At 55.2% G+C, this 23111-nt stretch overlaps 1 protein-coding gene across 4 annotated transcripts in view; it reads right to left on the reverse strand.

The window, feature by feature from the left end:
• The window catches only part of Ccdc85c (coiled-coil domain containing 85C), a 71167-nt gene that overhangs the window by 17097 nt on the left and 30959 nt on the right, over positions 1–23111 (reverse strand). For all 4 annotated transcript variants that reach the window (NM_001433240.1, NM_001433239.1, XM_087554787.1 and 1 more), the window contains 1 exon segment: positions 140–213. In NM_001433240.1, the coding sequence (NP_001420169.1) occupies positions 140–213 (74 nt within the window).

The following is a 23111-nucleotide window of genomic DNA, read 5'->3' on the forward strand; positions in this document are numbered from 1 at the left end:
GGAGCCTGGATTAGAGCGAGGAGTGGGACTGTGACAAGGCTTTCTAGGAGGGGCTAGGGAGGAAGCTATGGGAGCCACAGAGAAACTGGAGATGGGATGGCCATTACCCCTACAGCCAATACCCTGGTGATCCACTTACCTGAGGGGGGAGTTTGTCACCATCCAACAGCTTCACCTTGGTCTCCAACGGCCTGATGTAGGTGGATGAGGGATCTGAAAAGAGGAAGGGAAGAAGAGGCATTAGCCACCAGGAACTCACCCAAGGGGCACAACCCCACTCTAGCCTAGCACTCCCTCCATGTGGTTCTCGAAGTCTGGTTTCCAGGAGGGTGATGGTGTGCTCCCTGGTCTACAACCCCCGGGGGTGATTCCTTCCAATTGGATTCCAAGATGTTTTGGGTCCAAGAGTAGTTGGCATAGATATCCCACAGCCAGAGACAGCCTCCTCAGGGCCCAAAGTTCAGGAGCCCCCTCTCTACTATGTAGTGGGGAGACAGTCATCTTCGAGGAGGTGGGAGAGCCTAGTGGATGGGTAGAGAGTGTGTCTGGGCATGCCTTTGTTACTGATGTGCAGACAGCAGCTGAGGTGGAAAGACCCTCCCTGGATTCCAGCGACGCGCAATGCCATAGGCTAAGGGCTCAGGGCTTCCAGAGGAGCAAAAGTAGGGGGAAATTAAAAAGCCCACACCCAGGGTAGGGATTTAGCTCAGTGGTAGAGCGCTTGCCTAGCAAACACAAGGCCCTGGGTTCGGTCCCCAGCTCCGAAAAAAAAGAAAAAAAAAAAAAAAAAAGCCCACACCCTAGGCTCTGTGCTCCCTCCTCCACCCCCACCTCCTTTTCCACTCCCAAAGTGGACACTTGTGGGGAGTTCCTCCATCGCCAATCATGGGGCCCAGGCAACCCCACTTTTAACACATCCCAGGAAAGAGTCCACCCACCCTCACCACATTGCCCCTGCTTTGTTATCCCTTCAGAAAAGCCAGCAGAAGTCTCACTGCCTGCCAGCCCGTTCTGCTGCCCCCGCCTGTCTACCCCACAGCCCTGCCTTCCTCCCCAGCAGCATGGGGGTGTGGGCTGACCATCCTCAGCCCAGGCTGCAGTGGAAGGCTTGAAGGACTCAAGGACCAGAAGTCAGGCAGGGAAGACACAAGCGGAAACCTGTGAGACCTCTGCAGGGCCTGTCCCAAGCGCCCTGTGAGAATGATGGTCTGGGATAACTCAGTCAGTTGGACGCCCAGTACCTGGTACTACTGTACCTTGGGCTAGAGGCTATGAGGCTAAGTGGCCAGCTGGGGCTCGCTGCCTGGATCCCTTCTCCTAAAGGATGCAGGGTCTCCCAGGTACTTCATACTCTAACCCTCGGCCTCAGAGCAAGGCGGGGGCAGCAGACACACTGAGCAAAGCCGGCTACTGCGTCCACCTCGGGGTAGGGCTGGGGAATAAACTCCCTGGGCTTCTACAAGGTGGACAGAAGGGGCTGGGATCTGCAGTGGACAGGACAGGCACGTCAACCATGAGAATATGAGGCATCTGTCCTTTCCAGCATGAAGCCAGCGAGACCCCGGGGAAGCCTGCCCTTGATGTCCTCATGCCTCATGCTGTCATCCTGCCCTCCTCCTACCCACCGGCTCTGAAAAGGAATGCCCATGAAGCCCACCGCTGACCATAAGGAACGTAAGGCCCCCAGGAATGCCTAGGCTCATGTGGGTGGGCTCTGACCTGCCTGGTAGTAAACACTTTGTTCCCCAGGGGGTACCTAAAGCACCCTCAGGAACCCCCACCCACTCAGCCTAGATCCGTGGTACAGCCCAGAACAGGAAAAAGTGTGGGGACTGGGAAGCAAGGAGGCTCAGCCCACAGGCTGGAGAACAAAAAACCAGAACCGCCCTCCTCCTCATTCCCTACAGTCACCTCTTAGGAATGTGGAGCCTTTTACAGGGGAGGAGAGGAGGGCAGCTCCCTGGTAAGGCCCAACCAGCACACCCTCAGGAATGACAACAGTACCGGGCACAGGGTAGCTCCGATGGGCAATGCTACCTGGGGGCCCAGCCTCGCTGCACAGCTCACACACTCCAGGGAAGCGTAGGAAACTAACTCAAATAACCCAAGACGGGCTAGACCGGTCCCTCGCTGGAGCCCTGCCTATAAGGCCCTGATGAGGACTCTAGCCATTCGCAGAGGCTGGCAGCAGCGGGGGTTGGGGGATGCCTCCGCTGACTTCTGGGTCAGCTGGTGCCCAAGAGCAACTCCTGCAGTGACTCTACACACAGGCATGCTGGGAAAGGGCTCCACCTTCAGGATCTGTCCGGTCTCTCTGAGACCGTGGAACAAATGGGACTCTCATACTATGACCTGCTGAGGGGACACCAGCTGTGCAGCAATGGGTCCAGGGACGAAGCCCGCCCCTGTAAGAGCTAGGGATGTAGCTCAGTTGGTAGGGTGCCCGCCTACCGTGCACAAGGTCCTGGGTTCAGTCCTCAGCACTCTACAAACTGTGTGATGGTGTGTGCCTATAAACCTGACTCTCCAGAGGTGACGGGTGTGTGTGTGTGTGTGTGTGTGTGTGTGTGTGTGTGTGTGTGTGTGTGTGTGTGTGCGCGCGCAGCCTTGGAAACACAGAGCGCTTGAAGCCAGCCAATACTTCGAGAAACCCTTGAGTTTCAAGGTTAGGCCCATTCTGCAGGCCAGCCTCCGGGACCACACTGGGCAGAGCTCTGGAGTGAAGGTGGCTTGCTCTCAGAGAGACACGAAGTTTCCTGCACACCACTCTACTGGATACTACTCGGTCCCCAGGCTCAGTCCCCAACCGAGGGAGAGACACAGCCAGTACCACCAAGTGAAGATGTTAACGGGTCCACTGTCACTGCCCCTTACAACCATAGAACCATTTGGAAAGTAAGCAGGGCTGCCCGTCCACCTCCCTCCGTAGATTCCTGCTGAGTGAGTGAGAAGCCTCTGGCTTGTAGGTAGCATTTACTCTTTCAGTCAGTGCTGTGGTTCACATGAGGAACTTGTGATTTCTTTTTTTTTTTTAACTTATACCATTTATAGTCGATTTTCAAATAATTCCGGAGCAAGAAGAGAACTTCCTTTTGAATTAGAATAGTAGGTTCGTTCCCACCTCTTAGCCTCTCCCCACCCACCCACACACACACCAGCCATTTAAGCTTCAGGCTCTCCGTGTATGAGCCCGTCTCCCAAACCAGACTCTCAGTGCCAGGCAGCTGGGCCTCTGGGCTCCCCTTGGGTCAGGAGCAGAGAGGAAGGTCACTAAGAGAGGCTGCCACCGGCTGGGGCTGCAAGGCTGGACACTTGCTCCCTGAGGAGGCTCACACTCCTCGCTCCTCGCTGGCCCTAAGACTCACTCATGAGCTCATCAGGTGCCTCCCAGGCTCCAGGAGACCAGCGGGTAATTAAATTAATCCCAGCCCGCCCCTCCCCCCTCTACAGTAACGAGGGCTGGGCCACAAGGGAGAGAAACACCACTTCCCAGCTCACCTGCTTGCAGGCAAAAATGAAGCAAGTGCCCACAGGAGCGGCCTGTGAAGAGCTGGCTAAGGTGTCCTCTGGGATCCTCTGGACACCCACCAGTCCAGTTTCTGTATAGCTGTATAGCTGGCTTCCTAGCAGCAGACTCCAGCCCCCCTCCTACTGCTCCCAACCCCCGTTTTTCCGTCCATGGGCATGCTCTGCTTCCTAGGGAACCTGCGGGCAGACTTCCTGATAGACACTGATCCCGCTCCCTCTCCGGTGCCCTGGGCTTGTCCCACAAGCTGCTCAGAGCCCGTGGGGAGGGTCTAGGTCACATGGCCCATACAGTTTGCCTTCCCTTCCTGGCAGGATGTTACCACCTCAGCCTCTTCTCCAGCCTCCCGTCCCTGGCTCTGAGGCCATGAGCTCCCACAGTCAGCAGCAGCAGCAGCAGTTACAGCTCTCAAAGAATGAAGAAAGGGTGGGAGTTATTCAAGGAGTGACCCCAGGAAGCCCGGGGACAGACAGAGAGAAGTGAGAGACAGAAGAAGCCAGTTAAAGGGCAGCAGAGTCAGCCCCAGTGGCCTCTCAGGGTGGGGAGGGAGCATCAAGGACAGCGCCCAATTAGAGAGGGGGGCTGGGGTCGGGGCACGACACTGCACTTCCACACGGAAGGCCTCGGGATAGTCGAGTGAAGTGGGCAGAGAGCTCGGAAGCTGTGAGGGCCTGAGGAGATGGGCAGGGCGCCAACAGGGCCTGCTACAGCTGAGGAGAAAAGTGGGAAGTGGTGCTTCCTCTCTGGGTTCCCCTCCAGTGCTGCCTCCGTAGCAACCCTTCCTTCTGAGCAAGATCCTGACATCTCACTGCCCTGACTTTGTCACCCATCTGCAAGGTCTGGGGACAACCAGACCTCTTGCCAGATCATTAGCAGGCGAGCTGGACACGTGGTATCTCTAGCCCCAGGTCCCCTCCAAGGGGATTGTGCCTAGGAGCTATGGGGGGCTCCGGGATTTGGCTCATGGGGCCACTAAGCCACCAGTCCAGTTGATGTAGCCGCCTTCTCCTTCCTCTACATTGGGAGGGGCTGGTCTTGTCAGTGGTGGCCTGCGGACGGCACAGGTCGGAAGGGTAACTTTAAGAAAGGACTTCTGGGGCTGGAGAGATGGCTCAGCAGTTAAGAGCACCCGACTGCTCTTTCAGAGGTCATGAGTTCAATTCCCAGCAACCACATGGTGGCTCACAACCATCTGTAAAGAGATCCGATGCCCTCTTCTGGTGTATCTGAAGACAGCTACAGTGTACTTATATATATAATAAATAAATAAATCTTTAAAAAAAAAAAAAAAAAAGAAAGGACTTCTGGGGGTTGGGGATTTAGCTCAGTGGTAGAGGGCCTTGCCTAGCAAGTGCAAGGCCCTGGGTTCGGTCCTCAGCTCAAAAAAAAAAAAAAAAAAGAAAGGACTTCTGTCATTCACAGGCCCCTTCCCCCTCTGGCCAGGCAGGACGAAGGCCAGTCTGAGGGTATATCTCTCCCATGAGGCAGATTCGTGCATCCTTGGGTTCTTCCTCCCAGCCCTGGACTTGGCTGTGCAGGGGAAGACAAGGTTCCCCACATACACTCGGCCTGTGAAGCCTGTGTAAGAAAAGCCTGAGGTACCTTTCTCTGAGACAAACCGGGACACACAGCCCGAGTGGGCCAGGGAAAGTAAGGAGGGCAGGTCTGAGGGTGGACTTCCCTACTCCTTTACCACAGAGCGACCACAACCTCTGCCTTCCCAGCTCCCTCCCAGCACGTGCAAGTCCACTCTTCCCACTGATCCCCTCAGACCTTACACTGCATAGGGAGTCCATCAACAAAGCCCAGGGACTCCCGGAGTCATGTAGGCAGGACAGGGCCAGTGAGAGCAGGTCCTGGACTCTCCTCTCAGGCCTCTTGGGACCTCAAGCACCATCGGACAGGATCTTTCAAGCAAGCACCAACCGTATTTCCAACCACGTCCCCGTTCCTCATTGTCATCGGACTCCCCCAGCTTACAGATAAAGGAATGAGGGCTTGGGGAGGTGGAAAGGCTGCATTAGGTCCTGGGAGCAAGTGGTAGCTAAGTCTCACCGCAGACACCAGGGCACAGATCTGTGGCCTCCTCTCCCCCAGGCAGCCTTCCTCAGGGCTCCCTGTGGCAGCCTGACCACGCTTTCTGCTCAACAGCAGATGGTCCGGGGCTGTGATTCCTGGTAGCTGCCGCCTATGCGTCAGGTCAGAAAGGTCTGGCTCCCGAACTGAGCTCCTCGGCTGCAGGAGCCCTTGCACGGCTAGCTCATACAAGTCTACTCAGAAGAACCACCGAGTTTCACAGTGACTCAGGCTACCAGAGGCTGGTAACTCAGGCTTCTCTTGCTTGGGGAGAAGAAGGAATTGTTGACTGGCCTCTTCTGGGTGGAAGTCTCTAGAACAAGGGAGAGACCTAGCAAGTCTGCGGTAAGGCCATTAAGACTGCATAAGAAGGCGCCGCCTCCCTTCCTCAAGGCTGGATGGGTTCATTCTGGCCTTAGCTCCTCAGGGACTTGCCAGGTAGGTGGCAAGATTCTGCGTTTCAGAGAAGGCTGTCTGCCGGGAGAGTGCAAAGCCAGACACCCCTGGGACCGGGAGAGGAGAGCATCCCCTTTTGGGAGGGGCTCTAGCTTAATGAATGAGTGACAGGGACAACTTTGTCTGCAGAAGAGTTATAGCCCCAGGAGAGGAGGCAGACAAAAGGCAGACCGGCTGTGTGATGGTTTGCGTCTGTTTGGCCCAGGGAGTGGCACTATTGGAAGGGGTGGCCCAGTTGGAGGAAGTGTGTCTCTGTGGAGATGGGCTTAGAGACCCTCCTCCTAGCTGCCCAAGGATGCTCAGTCTGTTCCTGGCTTCCTTAGGGTGAAGATGTAGAACTCAGCTCCTCCTGCACCATGTCTGCCTGGATGCTGCCCTGCTCCCGCCTTGATGATAATGGACTGAACCTCTGAACCTGTGAGCCAGCCCCAATTAAATGCTGTCCTTATGAGAGTTGCCTTGGTCATGGTATCTGCTCACAGCAGTAACACCCTAACTAAGACAGTACAGGAAGCTGGTGCTGACACCACACAGAGCAAATACAGCATGTGGCACCTGATAGTGTGCCAGAGCCCGTGAGCACGGAAGCTGTGTGGGTCCCCATCGCCTTCTGGCTGCCATTGTAGTCCCGAGAGTCGCAGGCGCTGTTTACAAGAAGTTGGTGGGAGCTGTATCAGGAAGCACCTGGCCAGGCAGGTTAGGAGAGCAGGGGCGCTCTCACCCAGTGCCACAGTCTACACCACGGGGTGTGCAGGCAGGATGGTGCAGGGCACCTCGACTGCTGCAGGGTTCTAGTGTCCAGGTGGGTGCCGAGAAGAGAATCGTGTTCCCAGTCACAACCACGAGTCTCAGTGAACATCTGCCATGTCCCAAGCTTGCGACTTTTCTGGGGTTTCGAAAGCCGCCACTCTGTCCTTCCCTCTCCTCCTGTCTCACAGCAGAATTGTCTTCACAGTACAAGGAAGCCCAGGCTCTGGGGGCCCTATTCTGGACTTCATTAACCCCATCCCTTCTTCTCTCCAGGATCTCCATTTCAAGACTACCGGGTGAGTCGGAAACCCTAGACCTGGCTAGACTTGGAGTGAGGAAGGTTCTATCTCAACCTTCCTCCATATTCCCTTAATCCAGTTCCGCATGTTGTGGGAGAGCTGTATTGCTCCTCCCCAACATAAAACTATCTTGTTGCTACTCATAACTGAAGTTTTGCTACTGTTGTTGAGTCATAATGTTAATATCTGTGTTTTCTGATATTAGGTGACCCCTGTGAAAGGGTCGTTCAACAAATGTGTTCCTCTACAAAATACATAATAAGATAGGGAGGGAGGGAGGTAGATTAGACAGACAGACAGACAAGTCAGAAAGATGGCTCATGGGTAAAAGTGCTTCCTGAGTCCAATCCCTAGACTCCACATAGTGAGAGACCTGACTCTCAAAAGTTGGCCTCAGGGGTTGGGGATTTAGCTCAGTGGTAGAGCGCTTGCCTAGCAAGCTCAAGACCCTGGGTTCGGTCCTCAGCTCCGGGAAAAAAAAAAAAAGTTGTCCTCAGAGTCCACACATGAACCAAGGTATACCCATTTGGCACATGCACCCATTCATGCCATCTCACTTTCTCTCTCTCTCTCTCTCTCTCTCTCTCTCTCTCTCTCTCTCTCTCTCTCTCTCTCTCTCTCTGACAGGTAGCTAGGCAGACCGACAGATGTTAATTAAGACAGTTGCTTTAACTGTATCACTGTCTCAAGCCAGGGGACAAGGGGAGAAGAGTATTCTTTCTTGTATCTTGTATCTTCATCTATACCCAGACATGAAAGGGGGCTGGTGGGGGGCAGAGTAGGCCAAGGGCAGCCACACACTCACAACACCCTCCTCACTGCCTGCCCCAGTGTCACCTATAACAATGACCATGTGCACTGTCAGCTGGTCAGGACAGAGCCCATGGCTCTCAGCACCCAGCTACACGGCACACCTTGACTCTTACCCTTGGGGAGCTTTTAGGATCTGATCTCTGTGGGGATAACTGAGTGGGGGTGGGGGTACTGGGCATCAATATATGTTTTTAAAGATTCTCTGGGTGATGCTAATGTACCCTAAGGGCTGGTAACAGTGGGCTGCCCTGCCTCCCCAGCCTTCTGGCCCTGACAGAGTCAAATTCAGTCCAGTCCCCAGCACTGTGCTGGATCTGAGCACAGAAACAGCAAGTGCTGAGATGGGGGTGTGGCCACCAAACCTCAGCTGACATCAAGAGACCAAGAAAGCCACTGATAGATGGCACTCCAGTCCCCAGAGCCAGGAACTGTGGAAGGATGGAGGGCAAGGACACACCAGGGACATTCCAGCTGTACGCAGGGGTGACAAGTGCAGCTAGGGGGCCAGCATGTGGGAAGTGGGGGGAGCAGCAGGGATGGGGATCCAGTGCCCCACAGTAAGATAAAGGAGGGCTCCAGGCAGATCCTGGACAGGACTTCACTGAGGCAGCAAGAACAAGAACATGCCCAGTTGTCCGGGGAAACCTCGTGGTGGGACTCTAGGGTCTGAGGAAGAGCGCCACCTGGCCAGCACCGTAGGGAGAGGAAGCAGGGGAGGAAGACTGGACTCCCAGAAAGCTGGCACCCCTCAGGGGGTGGGTTACACGGTGCTGGTGGGGAGAGGGGAAGGGTTCCCACTGACTGCAGTGCCCAGCCCACCTCGCATCACGCACAGAAAGCGGTTCCAGAAAGGTAAGTTAGTGATACATGACAAACCACTGTAAAACACAGCTAATGCCGCCATGATCTGTGTGACCCGGGCCGAGCAATGCCACAGGAAAGAAGCTGGTATTTCATTTTACTTTCTAAGACAGGGGTCTCGTGTGGCCCGGGCTGGCCTTGCCCTCCTGAGCCTCCTGTGTTGGGACGACAGGCATATGCCAACACGCAGCCTGTGTCACACCATTTGCATAGACTGTCCTAAGAGGCAACCCTTAGAGGTGAGAGGACCTCGGCTTGCCTTGGAGCAGAGAGGGGTGGGGAGAGGGTCCTGATGGGGGTGGGTTTCCTTCTGCAGTGCAGACAATAATAGGAGGTTGGGTGGTGGTGATGGCTTCACAGTGCTGAGACTAAAACTCACTGGGCCAGTATGCTGCCACTGCACCCCTGTAACCCCAGCGTTCAGGAGCCTGAGCTATATAAGACTCCGTCTTGAAATAATAAACAAGGGCTGGTGCGACCGCTCAGTGGGTAAGGGTGCTGGCTACCAAGCCTGACAACCTGAGTTATACTCCCAGGACCCGTACGATGGAGGAGAGCCAACTCCTGCAAGTTAGTCTCTGACTGAGGTACATATGCTGTGGTGCACACACGCACGCACACACGTGCACACAAACAAACACGCACACGCGCTATACATATATATACATGTATGGATGGATGTATATGGATGTAATGCTTCAAATAATAAATAAAAGGCATTGAATTACATGTTTTTCTACATGTAGAAGTGTTGTGTGTATGTATAAACACCTATAGAAACACACATATATTTTTAGTATATGGATTCCATCCCGATATTGATTTTCATCTTTATATCATTCTATTAAATTTAACCATGAGAGAAAGTAGGCAGAGACAATATGGAGGCTGACGTTAAGATTCCACGCTCGCTGCACCTTTACAGGTTGTTATGAATGTTAAGGGATGGATGTGTACAGGGCTTTGTATGTTTAGGTGGGCAATTATATCTTATCAATTGGATAAAAAAAAAAATTTAACCATGAGAGAAAAGCATTTCTTAACTAAGAAAATGACAACGAAAAAGTCACAGACTGTATGAACCGCATGGAAATTAGAAACAGATGCTTCGCCAACGTTGGAAGCCAAGTGGCCGCAGGCCCGCCCGGAGTCGGCACAGTAAGGCCCGCTTCAGAGTGGCCAACCCCACGAAAACAAAGCAAAGAACTCCGCACAGGAGACCGAGAGGCCACGGAGGTGAGAAGACCCTAGCCACCCATCCCATGTGGGGCGTCAGCCACTGACAGGTGGAAAGGACAGTGCCAGCCGTGAGCCACAGGGGGTGGTGGGAGGGCCGCTGGCTGCTCAGGGGGACAGGGTACCTGGCTGGCTTTCTGCAGCTGAAAGGCTCAGTCCTTCCAGAAACTGAGACACCGGTAGACAAAGACACAGGTACGGGTCATCCGGCAGCATGGCCTCCCCGGGAGGCCAGACCTAAGAGTGGTCAAATAGTGATAAAAGATAAGCACCTCCTAATATTACGGCTGACAAGGATGCATCTCACACTGAGGGTACGCTAGCGACCCCATTTATGTAAGGCTTTGGAACCCTGCGGAGCACGGCCATATACTGTTTACAGACAAACTGCCAGACAGGAAGAATGAAAAACCATACACAAGAAGGAAGAGTGCCAGACGGCAGTTCTTGGGGGAAAACAGAAGACACACAGCGACAACCCCCCCGCCCCCTGCTCTGCCTGTGGAGCTGCTGCTTAGAAAGAAAAGATCTGAGGCCAGCATGCCTTGCTGCTGTCAGTGTAGCGGGCAAGGGGTGCCATGTGGACTGATGGCCATTTTGTCCCCTAAGCTTACTACTCCTCATGTTGGTTAGTAATCGTTTACAGGTAAAAAGCCTTGTCATCCAACAGGCCCCCAAAACACAAAACAAGGAACCCCTGATGCCCATGGGTCCCACTGCCAGGACCCATTCCTAGCACTGCCAGGACCCGTTCCTAGCAGGCCTGCAGAAGTCCCTAACAAAGACCTCCGCGGATACCTCAGATCTGGGAGGGAGCCTGCGGGAGGCGGGAGGCAAGTCTGTATGAGGGTGGACAGGAAGCCTGCTGGCAGGAGGAAGCCACCTGTCAGCAGCGGCTCTCTGACCCACCTGCTTTATGAACTTGGACAAGCACCTTCCTAGTCCCAGTCCTTTACCCATGCCAGGAAAAGAGGGCAGAAGGCCCAGACCATCCAGAGGGCGTGACAGGGCTGTGACTCCGTCTCCCGGGAGACAGCATCCCTGCAATTAATTAAACAGGACGGTGAGGCTCTGCTTAGGGAAGAGAGAGGCAGGGTTGTAAACAGCATCTAACCAACAGCAGGGTGGGTGAACAGATTAGGGACAAGCCCGGCCTGGCAGAGCTTCCTGTGGGAGAGGTATTCTCCAGCCACCGGAACTGGTAAAGGTGTTGTGCACAGGAGACCAGTGAGAAGGAGCGGTGTTGGGGCTGGGGAGAAGGCTCAGTGGGTAAAGCACTTGCTGAGCAATCATGAGGGCCTGAGTTCAAGTCCCCAGAACCCATGGAAAAAGCCCTTCACATTGCTATGTGCCTCATAACCCAGTGTGGGCACAGAGGCCCAAGGAGAGTAGAGACCAGTCTGAGCCAGCCCAGGTCAGCTGAATCCGTAAGCCCCAGGTTTGGGGAGACACCCACCCAGACTCAAAAGCTAAAGGTGGAGGGTGACCAAGAACGACACTTGCCATTGACCTCTGGCCTCTCTACACACATCCGTGACACCTGCACACACATGTGCACACACCCAAACCAGCAAGCACATACACCAACCACACATACACACATACAGGTACACCAAGAAGAGGAAAGGCAGTGGGCCGGGGCCAAGAGCCCCAGCACCACCCTCCATGTGCCCTCGTGCCTCAGTTTTCCCTAATGACAGCAGGAAGGTTTTGTTCTGTGTAGGGTCAGCCTGGGTGACAGCAGAGTTCAGCAGAAGAGCACGACCCCCAAAGAGACTCACATCATCATCATTGTGGTCCTGAGGGTGTGTGAACGCCCCTCCCCCTTCCGTGGCAAAGGGGACTCCAGCGAGATCAAGGCGACTGCTCAAAGAGGAGAGGTGAGCTAACTCTCTGGCATGAATGATGAAGACCAAGCCTGACCAATGTTCCAGCTGAACTCAGGAAGCCGAGACTTCTAGAAGCTAGGAAAAGTGGGAGAAGGGGATCTCCCTGGAATCATTTCTCTTCGGCATTTCTGACCTCAAGAGTCAAAGAACCTGAGGTTGTTTGGGCCTCCGAAGCTGTAGCTAGCGAAGGCAGCCGTGGGAAACTGACGCCTGCACTTGCTCTCATGCGCACACACACGCAAAGCCCTGGTTTCACTTACAACCGCGGGCAAACGTGCGCCCTGGAAGATGCTGTAGGGACTGAGAGGTCTCTGGATTCCTTAGCCCGATGTTCTGCTGTGGGAAGGCTGTGCAGGGTTTATGCAGGGCTAACCCAAACTCATCTGAACGTCTGCCTCCACCACATCACTGTGGGAGTCGCTAAGAAGCGCTACAGATGCAGGGAAGGCGGGAGCTAGGACCAGACCCCGGGAAAAGGGTGGCACCGTGCCAGTCAAAGGTGAGTCTGTGTGCCTATGCGCGCTCCGCAGGGACATCTCTCCAGGCTCCCCAACCTCCCGAGACATGGGGCAGCGCGTGTATAAGTGGGTGGCAGCCACTGCGGGTGCTAGCACTGAGATACAAGGCACTGCCAACCAGCTCACTTAGTGACCCTTTGGCTAGAGGAATCACCCGGAAATATAGTTGGAACCTTTGTACCCAAGGTTCCACGACGAGGAAGGGGGGTCACAGACTGCCAGGCCTCAAAGGTCACCTTTGGCCTTGGGCACGGCCTGAAAAACCCTCCACTTCCTGCATGGCACCTGGCAGCTTATCATACCTCACAGGTATATGACCCTGTGCCAGTGACTAGTCCCCTGAGTCCCTCGGGCCATCGTCTGTAAGCAAGAGGCTGGGCACCCCACATGGGGCTGCTTGGAGGGAGTTGGTAGACAGACTCTGGAATGTGGGGGGCTAGAGCCCTGTTGGGAAGGAGGGTATTTATAATCTTCTCCCAGCTCCTCCAAGTCTCCACCAGCACAAGCTGTGGGTCTGAATTCCAAGTGGGCCATTCACTCCATACATGGCACTGACCTCACTGTGGTCACCACAAGCAGAGGGCTGTCCATGAGGGAGATGAATAACTTAGATCTGGATGTTGGAAGGGTGGGCGGGACTTCACTGCTGCCCCAGGCTGTGTGCCAGTCCTATAGGTACGGGGCGGGAAGGAGCAGGCCAGCCTGGCCCCTGCAAACAGAGCGAGGTCCTAGTGTAAGAGGTCAGAGGTCAGGCCCCACCTAGGAGCAGCTTCCTTGGAGCGTGTACCTGAGCCTCATCTCTCCTAGAGGCTGGTCAAGCTCATGGGGCAATAGGACCACAGTTCTGGCCACTTCTAGTTTGGTACCCTGGACGATTGTGGCTGACCAGAGGGGCAGGGCAGGTTCTCCACTCTCTGAACTGTGGCACTAAGGTACCAGGTCTGCTGCAGATGGTTCCCCTACTATCTACTCCTGCGGGACAGTTTCCAAACAGGATGGTCTCCTGGGACCATCTGCTCACTGCCTCCCGGCTGAACTCTCCAAGAGATGCCTGAGCCTCACCCCCTGAAGAACTTGCCCTTGCCTCTCAACCATCTCCTCCCATTTCCGGAGAGCCCTGTGTTCACCTCAGCGGTCCCTGCAGAGCTGCTCACCTCCGGCTGCAGCCTGGGTTTCGGAGGAGCCCTCCCACTATCCCCTGACCTGTCCTGACGGTGCGATCATTCTGCTGATGCTGGCCTAGACCAGCATAGAATATTTCCGACCAGGGAATGAACATGCCCCATCTCAGGCTTCCAAGGCTGCATTTAGCACCGAATCCTGGCATCTGTGGCAGGGAGAGCAGCTGGCCACCCTCATTTTTCCGTGCTGCAAGCTTCTCTCACACCATAGGGTCCCCACAGGAACAGAATGGCAGCCAGGAGTGCCCTGCTACCTACTGAAGATGCCCGTCTACAGAAGGCACCATCTACTCTGGCTAACGCCATCCCCAGATTCAAAGTTCCCTCGTCTCAGAGGGTTCCAGCCTTTCTTAGGACCAAACATCCTCTACCTTGGGGTCTCAGCAGGAATGAGGGGTGCACTTGAGGTCCCACAATAAGGGGGTGCCTGAGTGCCTTCAGTCACGGAACAGAATCCCTGTGTCAAGGCCGGGCCTGCCACCACCTTGCTGGGTGCTTCTTGGCAGGTACCTTTCATTCTCTGGGCCCCACAACAACCTCCCATCAACAGGGAGCTGACAGCTCCCTCCAGCACAGGTGGCCGTCTGTGGGTGGGTACAGGTGGGTATGGTTCACCCTGGCAGCATGCCATAGCACCTGCCCACAATGCTGGGTTTCTTTAAGGGAGATATGAACCAGAACAGACCCAAAGGTTAGACAAGAACCAGTGCCAGGGTGAGGTCAATATTTGGTTACTAAGTAAAGCAAATCAGCCTTGGTCCTCTAGGAGGGCCCAGCAGGAAGGGCTGGGTATGAGGGATCCGCCCTCTGTGTCACCACTCCGCAGGAGACAAGTAACAGCCACCTTTTATTCCCAGCAGGGAAGATGGCACCAGTCTGGGAGGGGGAGGGGACCCTTAGAGCTTGGGGCACAAAAACAACGCGCCTGATTGGCAGGTGGCCACCAGCTTGTCTGAGGTCATAGGGCAAGTGGACGGTGTGGCCAGGACAAGAGCAAGTGCCCCAGGATGCAGGCCCCACCACAGCCTATGAAGACAACACAGGGGCTTTGAGTCCCTTCTCCCTGGCACATGGCCTGTCATTTGTCTCTATCCAAGGGACAATGATATTGCTAGTGAAGGACAGGAGTTACAATCTCACTGGGGAAATTAAAATTCCTATCTTATAAGAGTCTGAGGAAGGAAGGAAGGAAGGAAGGAAGGAGGGAGGGAGGGAGGGAGGGAGAGTGGGGGAGGGCAGAAGGAGGGAGGGAGGAAGGGAAGGGTAGAGGAAGGGAGGAAGGGAAGGAAGGAGGGGGGGAAAGGGAGGGGGGGAAAGGGAGGGGGAAAGGGGGGGAAGGGGAGGGAGGGAGGGACTCCTTCCAGTGTATTTATACCGTGTAGATATAAAGTCACGTGTGAAAGGCTTGGCTTCCCACTAGAAGCTCAGGTCACTAAGAAGGTGACTGTATCATGAGGTTTTGTCATAATCAACTAGTTAATCCATCAGCAGACTTGTGGGCATTACAGAGAAGTTGTAGAGTCTTCTAGAAAGGGGGGGTTGGGGGTGGGGAGAGTCTGATTGAAAGCAGATCACTGGAAATGATCTTGGATGGGGCTGGAGAGGTAGCTCAGCAGTTAAGAGTATGGACTGCTGCTCTTCCCGGGGTCCTGAGTTCAATTCCCAGCAACCACATGGTGGTTCACAACCATCTATAATCAGATCTGGTGCCCTCTTCTGGTGTGTCTGAAGACAGCGACGGTGTACTCATATAAATAAATAAATCTCAAAAGAAAAGAAAGAGAAAAAGGAAATGGGTTCTTGGGAGGTGTGTTCTGTCCTGAATCTCTTCCCGTGACCCTTCTGCTTCCCGGTGCCCTGAGGTAAGCAGTCTCCTCCATCACACAATCCCACCACCATGATGGTCCTCCTGCTTTGAACCTAAGTGGCCAAAACAAGCCCTTGGGTCTCTGGACTGGCACTCTGCCACAGCCGTGGCAGGCTTGCTAACACCTTCCCCTAAGGGAATGCTAGCCGTTTAATGCACAACTGGAAAGTCATCACCGCCACCACCCGTTCGGTGGACAGCAAAGTGTGCGTGCATGTCTGCTGGAAGCTGAGGTAACGTTCAGAGGTCGGGCTTGGGCTCTGTGGTGTGGTAGTTACTGATATCTGCTCTTAAGGAAATAAAACCAGCGGCGCCCCCCACCCCTACCCCGCCCCCTCTCCAACAAGTCCCTTTGGCACTCGGCTGAGAGGTGGGGCTGAGCTAGGAGGCTGACCACACTGACACCACACACACACACACACACACACACACACACACACACACACACACACACACACACACACGCCCAGTCACCACCAGCAGCAGCTGACACACCCTCTTGCTAGAAGAGAACAACAATCCTGAGGGAGGTTTTCCAGCCAGCCTGGGCTGCGTGAGTTCTGCTTTTTATTTTGCTTTATTTTTTACTTTTCCCAAGTTTCTCTCGTGAACAACCACCCACTTTGAAACTCTTAAAAAAAAAAAAAGAAAGAAAGAAAACACCTCCTTGCTTGGCACCCCTCCACCACCGAACACTTCACTGAGTGCTTCACGCACCCTGCCAGCTGCTGCCTGGGCTCCGGAGTCCCAGTCCTTAGGCATAAGCGCCTATGGTTTCTCTGTCCAGAGCAGGTACCAAAGGGGACACTGAGTTCAGCCTGCCTGCCTTGTGGCCAAGAGACGCATCTGAAGAGCCACACGTGGGGAAGGCGAGTTCAGTCCCGTAACTTGTTTTTCCAGGCGTGTGCGGTCACATAGGTGTTGGCAGGTGTGACATGCGTGCAGGTGCGTGGCAGCCGCAGGCGTGTGTTAGATTCCTTCCCTGGTCACTCTCCACCTTAGGAACTGAAGTAGAGCCTCTCATTTGAGCCCAGGGTTTGCAGATCTAGCTGGTTTAGTCAGCCAGCTGGCTTGCTCCAGGGGATCTGGTCTCTTCCTCTGAAGCTCTGTCAACAAGGCCACACGGATCCTGGGGATTTGAACTCTGGTCCTCAGGCTTACGCAGTGAGTGCTTTAGCCACTGAGCCATCTCCCTAGTCCGCAAAGCCTGGGAAGTTTCTGGTTTCAGTTCCCTTATCTCTGGAAGAGTCACGACTAGTCTGGTGGCAGACACCAATGAATGAGGATGTCCGGTGTAGGGAGGCTGAGGCCGGAGGATTGCCTCAAGCTCCATGCTAGCTTGGTCAAACAAAACAAAACAGGACAGATGGACAAGATCACCTAGAATCACAGGGCACCAAGGATGATCAAACACACTACCTCAGATGACTCCTCGGTGCCAGGAGACAGACAAGGTTCTGCACACCACGTGTGGGAGCTCTCGCTCTCGCCCTGGCTGTGCCCTGAAGAAAGGTCTTCAGGACAAGGAACTGAGCTGAGAAGGCCGACAGCCGCTGACCACAGAACCCCACCAGGCATGCAATCTGGTGAATCAACAACCTCAGGCAGCTCTGAGGGGACACCAAGGCCACGGGATCCTGGGGTGGAAACCTAAGTCTAGAGAAGGGACAGGCGTCCCTGACAGACACAGGAAACCCCAGACCAAGGGGAGAAGCCAGTCTCCGTCCAGGAATACCTACTGCCTATCACAATGCACTGGGAAGTCAGCCGGACCCAACAGGCGACAGCTCCCTGGGCCTGGGTCCAAAGCACTTACAGAGAGAGGGGACATGCCCAGCACTACTCCCCTACCCCACAACACTTGGCCAGAGCCTGTCCCGCCAAGATAACACAGCCCAGAACCTTCCAAAAACAGCCCATCCCATCGGCTGGCACACATCAGGCTGGGGGCAGACACTCCCTGCTAGACTACGTTAATCCTGGCGTACCGGCCCTGGCTGTGATGCTCCAACCTATAGCAGAAATATGAGGAATCTCTCATTCTGCCCACTGCTCCTTGCAAGGACTTCCTCCTACCCTGAGACTGGAAGCAAACCTTAACAGGAAACCCAGGCCAGAATATGGTACAGCATTCCTGTCCCTCCCCTGTGCCCCTGGAGAAAGGGCAGCATTTACAGAGGTAGGTCTACTGCTCTTTTCAATGGCCCAAAAGCCACTGGGGGCCAAGATCTCTACTCCGAGAACAAGAGCGCTTACCTCCCTTTGAGACCCCTGATACAAGGGGCTAGAGGCAGGCAACTGCCAGGAAGCTCCTCTGTGACACCCGGTAGGACCCACATCTTTGGTCCTCTTATACCTGCCGCTAGAGAGCCTCAGGGAGGGCAGGTGTAGACCCTAAGTTAGACAGGTAGAACTGATCTCCAGGTCACAGGCTTTAAGAAGACCAGCTGACACCCAGGCCCTTATTCCTGCAAAACTGGTCCTATGTCATTAAGAGTAGGTGGCCCATGACAGTTTGGTGCTTCCGGTGTGCTGGGGCGGCAGAGAGCTCTTTGCCACCGCCTGACACTCGGCCTGCACCTCCATCTGCCCATCTGCATCGGCTGGGCATCCCTTTGCTCTCCTTTGGAAATCAAGGTGTCGGACAGTGACACAGGACACTAGCAGCTCCTCACATGACAACGTCCTCATAGATGCTCTCAGCTTCCCAGTTTATAGCCAGGGACACAGGCCCCCCAGAAGCTCCTGGGCTCAGCTGGCCACCCTAATCGACAGCACACAAGGGAAGCCCAACTCAGGTCCTGCCTTCTCAGCCTCGGGAGTTGGGGGTAGGGCTCTGGGGTTCACTCGCGCCACCCCGCCCCCCCAAGACTAGGAAGGCTGACCCCATTATGTCTTTCTCAATCGGTCACTGTAAGGCTCGGACTATCCCACACTGCGCAGGGGCCAGCAGGCACTGTGCATGGTGGTTTGGTTCCTAGGGCTCCTCTCCGAGGCTGAGCCACACACGACTGAACTCTGCAGCCAAGGAAGCTGGCACGGAAGAGGCAACTGGAGAAAGGGCACCAAACCACACCCCGCAGCCCCGTGGGCACCCCAGTTTCCCCTGCTCTAGAACCCACATGCTCCTGAGAGCCCAACCTCATCACACCAGACGCACCCAGAGGCTCTAGAGGATCTCAGTTCCGTCCCAATCTGTGTCCTTCTCTCCCATCAGCCTGAGCCCCCAGAAAGTGCAAAAAAGCAGCCCAGGCGAACCAGCCCCTTCTCCAGGATCCAAGGCTGGCATGAGAGGAAGACAGATTTCATGCCTCCCTCCCGGAGTTAGGTCCCTGCCTGTATCTTCAAGAATGTGATGGCCAAGGCCATAGTGCCACATCCACCTCAGGCTACCCATAGGATTCCACAGGATGGGGCAGAGGGAGGCTCACCTGGCTGGGTCAGCCTTGGGCCCTCCTCTCCCCTGAACCTTGAGTGTTTCTCTTTCACCCATAGGGGCAGAATTGAGGTCTAGTGCTCGGCAGACGAGGGGTGTGTATGGATTGGGGTGGGGGGTGTCCCAGACCTGTCCTGTGACCAACTCCAAGCTCTGAAGTCATTCAGAAAATGAGATTGCCCAAGGGCAACCTTCCCACGGCCATTGCTGTTGTGATGGGCAGAATTAAGTACGTCTGGATCTAAGAGCTAGAACAGTGCAAGCTTGGGCAAGTTACCCTGGCAACCAGATAACTTTGGCAGTACTCCATTTAGGCAGCTTAAAAATATGCAGATATGCAGCAGGGCTGGCAGGGACAGCCAAGAGGGAGTTCAAATCACAGAGCCCAGAGACCTGCACGTGTCCTGTGGCAGGTGGGCCCTGGAACCCACACTCCTCAGGAGCCTCCATGCTGGGCTTTATGGCCTCAGAGACACAGACACCAGGACAAAGAGCCGCCACCCCCACCCCCACCCCGTGCTCCAGCAGCCAGGAGAGGGGAGCGGGTAAGTACTAAGGCCCTACAAGAGGTGACAAACCTTCTGAGGACCTGCTGCCAGCCACTTGCTTGGCCACCCCTCTCCAAGTCAGAGAACAGTGTGGCTGGGCAAAGGCTTAAGAGATGCCTCAGGCCTTCCCAATTTTCAGAAGAAATCACCGTGGCCCGGAGTGGGGGAGGTGCTTGGCTGCTCACATGGGCCTGGCTGGAGTGCCCAGGCTGCAAAGCTAGCACTGTAACCCTCAGCTAAGCCAGGCATCAGCCACGAGGTGATGCAACGTTCCCTCCAACTGAAATACACCCCCCAGCTCCAGGCACCGTGCACAGCCCACACAGGACCAGAGTAAGGGTGTGCATCAGGACTGCCCCAGGGAGGAACAATATCCTAAAATGTCCTGGAAATCAGGCTGGGTCTCAATGGAAGGAAGGTTGGTTTATGCAAAGCAAGCCCCTCTTGCCTGAGAGACATGTGCCCCGGAGTTCTACTGTGGGCAAGAAATCCCCCCTTACACACGTGCACAGAAGTGTACAAACTAGTACATATGCACACATACCCACAAGTGCACAAGGACGTGCTCCCACAAACGCCCATATGCATACTCACGCACATGCACACATGTGCACACACAGGTATGTACACACTGCTTCGCCGGGGTCTTGACACTGAGGAAGAACGGGATCGAGCTGGGAGGCTGTCAGGGGGTCATTTATTTCAATTATTAAAACAGCAGCCACTTACTTTCGAGCCTTCACTAATGCCACTTAATTACCTAGTACATAAAACTGCCCTTGAATCTTAGCAGAGTAATAAATCAGGTCAGAGACCAAGGAGTCTAAAGGAGTCTAGGTGGAGATCCTGGGGATGACGGGTCACCCCTCACCTCTGCACTGGCCCCCTGCGAGCAACAGAACACAGGTAAAGCCTCGACTATGGCAGGGGACAAATGGGCGGCTCCAAGCTCAGCGTGCTCCTCTGTCCACTGCTTGGGCCTGGGCCCCTGCCCCTGCCCTGCTGAGATCCATCCTTTGTGTGGTCAACAATAGCCCCGCCAGATGGCGCGGCGTGATGGGCAGCCCCTGCAAACCAATCGCTCATGCTGTCGGCCCCTGTGGGGGCTATGGGCAGGAGGCCTGGGAACTGGCCCAAGCCACACACACACACACACACACACACACACACACACACACACACACAACCCCTGCTTGCTCTGTGGCCTCTGGCTCCCTCAACTCAGGGAGCTTTAAGCATGGTTGGCCAAATGGAATACCTGAGGGCAGGTACAGCTCCCAAGGGAAGCAGGGTGGCTACATCATCAGTGTCTCTGTGAGACTCCAGGAGGGGAGAGGGAGGGTGAGAGAGTGGGTAGGAGGACGCCAGGCACCGCACTTCCCACAATGCTGGCAGAAGGCAACTGTACCGTACTGAACTCACCAGCCGGCAGACATAAATCACCCCCCCACCCGTGGGCCGCGCTTATCTCCAGCATGCCAGCAACCCTGGTAGGCTTCTCTGTGGACAAGGGGGTGGGGAGGCCTGCAGAATCACACACCCCAAGCAGGTGGGCCGAGCTGATCCTGCCAAGGCCCCTGAGGGGACACCGGGCATCTGGTGGTGGCCTCTCCATTGCCCTGCTTCCTGGGTGCAGCCTATGGACAGCCATCCTGCAAGGTTACCAGTCTGCTTGTAAGATAAAGTCCCAGGCAGTGATCTTGCTAGACCGAAGGGCCCGTACCTGTGCGGTTGTTCTAGAAATTACCAAGATGCCCTTGGTGGGCACTGTTCCCATCAGCCATGGAAGGCAGCATCTGTCTTCCCACCTGAGAACTTGTGATTTATATGAGCAAGTTACACAAACGAGTTAGATAGGTGAGACCTCCGGGACCCCCGTGCTGCTCCCTCTCTTTCTGGAGAAACACCTAGGCCTGCGTCCTCTCCTCCTTCCACAGGGTAAAAAAAGGCCGGTAGGTCACAGAAGACCCAGTGCCCTGGCGATCCCCGGGGCACTCCCTAGAGCTGCCTCTCCAGGGTCTTGACACTGCACTGGGTCACACCCTTGCACTTTCCTGCAGGCCTCTCCTCTGCTCAGCCCTGAGTGTTGCCCTGTGGGCTGCAGAACACAGCAAGACTTCCCTCTACCCCAGCACTCTAAAGCCATTCCCTCGAAATCTGTGTGTGCCCAGGGACTATCTTCAAGGGTCCTGACTGCAGAAAGGGTCTAGTTAGGTGGGAGAGGCAAGTGGAGTACAGCAAATATTCTAGGGTCCATCTTTGAGCCCTAGGAACAAAGTTCCATATAGTAAGCCCCCTTGATGCCCGTCCAAATTAGATTTTTCCTTACAGAATACAGACTGGTTTCAACTCAAGAGGGACACCCCGGGACAGGACGGGGGAGACACTTGGGGAGGAAAAGGAAGGACCATAGAGTGAGGAGGAGGCACCCGCCTGCACAATTTTCTAGACCACTGAACAATCAGTGCCATGGCAGCTGCCGCGGGGAGCGGCCAGCCACCTTGAAGGGAGCTGGGGAGACCAGCCCTCTCTGGGTGGCCTCTGGCCTCAGATCACGCAGTCAACCGGCTGCACACACAGGGTTAGTCACAGGCCACCGAGCACACTGTTCACAGCTGATTTTGCCAGTTGGGAGTAAAGCTCTGGCATCTGTGACAATGGGGTCTGACCCCGTCCCGTCCTTGGGGGTCCCTAGAGCCTCATATCCCTGTGGGTTCCGCCCCCCCCACTCAGCCGACCGGGCACACTATTTTCCCATGGCCCCCAGCGGACCTTTTCCTTCAGAGCGGTCCGTCTCTGAACAAGGCCACCAGGGCACAGAGATGTGGCACTGAGTGTGGTTAAGTGGGGGCCTGGGGGTGGGGGACAACTGGCTTGGTGGCGGTACTGTTCCCAGAAAGAGGAGCCTGAAGACCCTTATATACCTGAGAGCTCGGCCTGGGGCGCATGTGAGTTCTGGAGTAAATGAAGGACTGCAGATGGGACTGGTGACACAAGCCAAGCGTATCGAGTCCCGGACCAGCACACTGCTCCCTGGGACGTGCCCACAAAACAACCCACCACCTGGCAGTTCTGTCACCTGAGGGGTCTATCCTGGGCTGCCAACCCCCCACAGAAAGAAACGAAACAGAAAAGCAAGCACCAACAAGGTGGGGGAACCCCCAAACAGGCAGAAAGGCCCCCACGCACACACTCAGGGCACCAGGGGGCGCAGGTGCTTGAGCCTCTACTCAGAGATACAACGCTCTGTTGAAACGCAGCCCCAAATATCCTGTGTGCCAAATACGGTGGTCTCGCAAAGGAAAGGGGTCCCACGCTCGCCCAGCTCTCACCCCGAAAGCCACTTTAAAGGGAAGCGGGTCTCTTAATGCTGGCTGCAAAAATGTCCCTTGCCAGTACCTACCTAGCTTACCTCGTGCCAGGAGGTGTTCACAGCATGCCACCTAGACTATCTCGGGCCCAAGTGCTGAGGGCAAGCATGGTCCCATTTTACAGATGGAGAAGCCAAGGCTCTGGATAGAATGGTCTCCGGGAGCATAAGATTTTTTTTTTTTTTAATCCAAGGCTCCTTCGAGGCTCACCAGTCTCCAGCCTCCTCTCCCTACCCCCACTGCTGGGAGACAGCCCTTCTTGTTCTCCTTGGTGTGGAGAGGGG

This window comes from Rattus norvegicus, chromosome 6 (assembly GCF_021556685.1).
Source record: "Rattus norvegicus strain SHRSP/BbbUtx chromosome 6, alternate assembly SHRSP_T2T, whole genome shotgun sequence".
Lineage (NCBI taxonomy): Eukaryota > Metazoa > Chordata > Mammalia > Rodentia > Muridae > Rattus > Rattus norvegicus.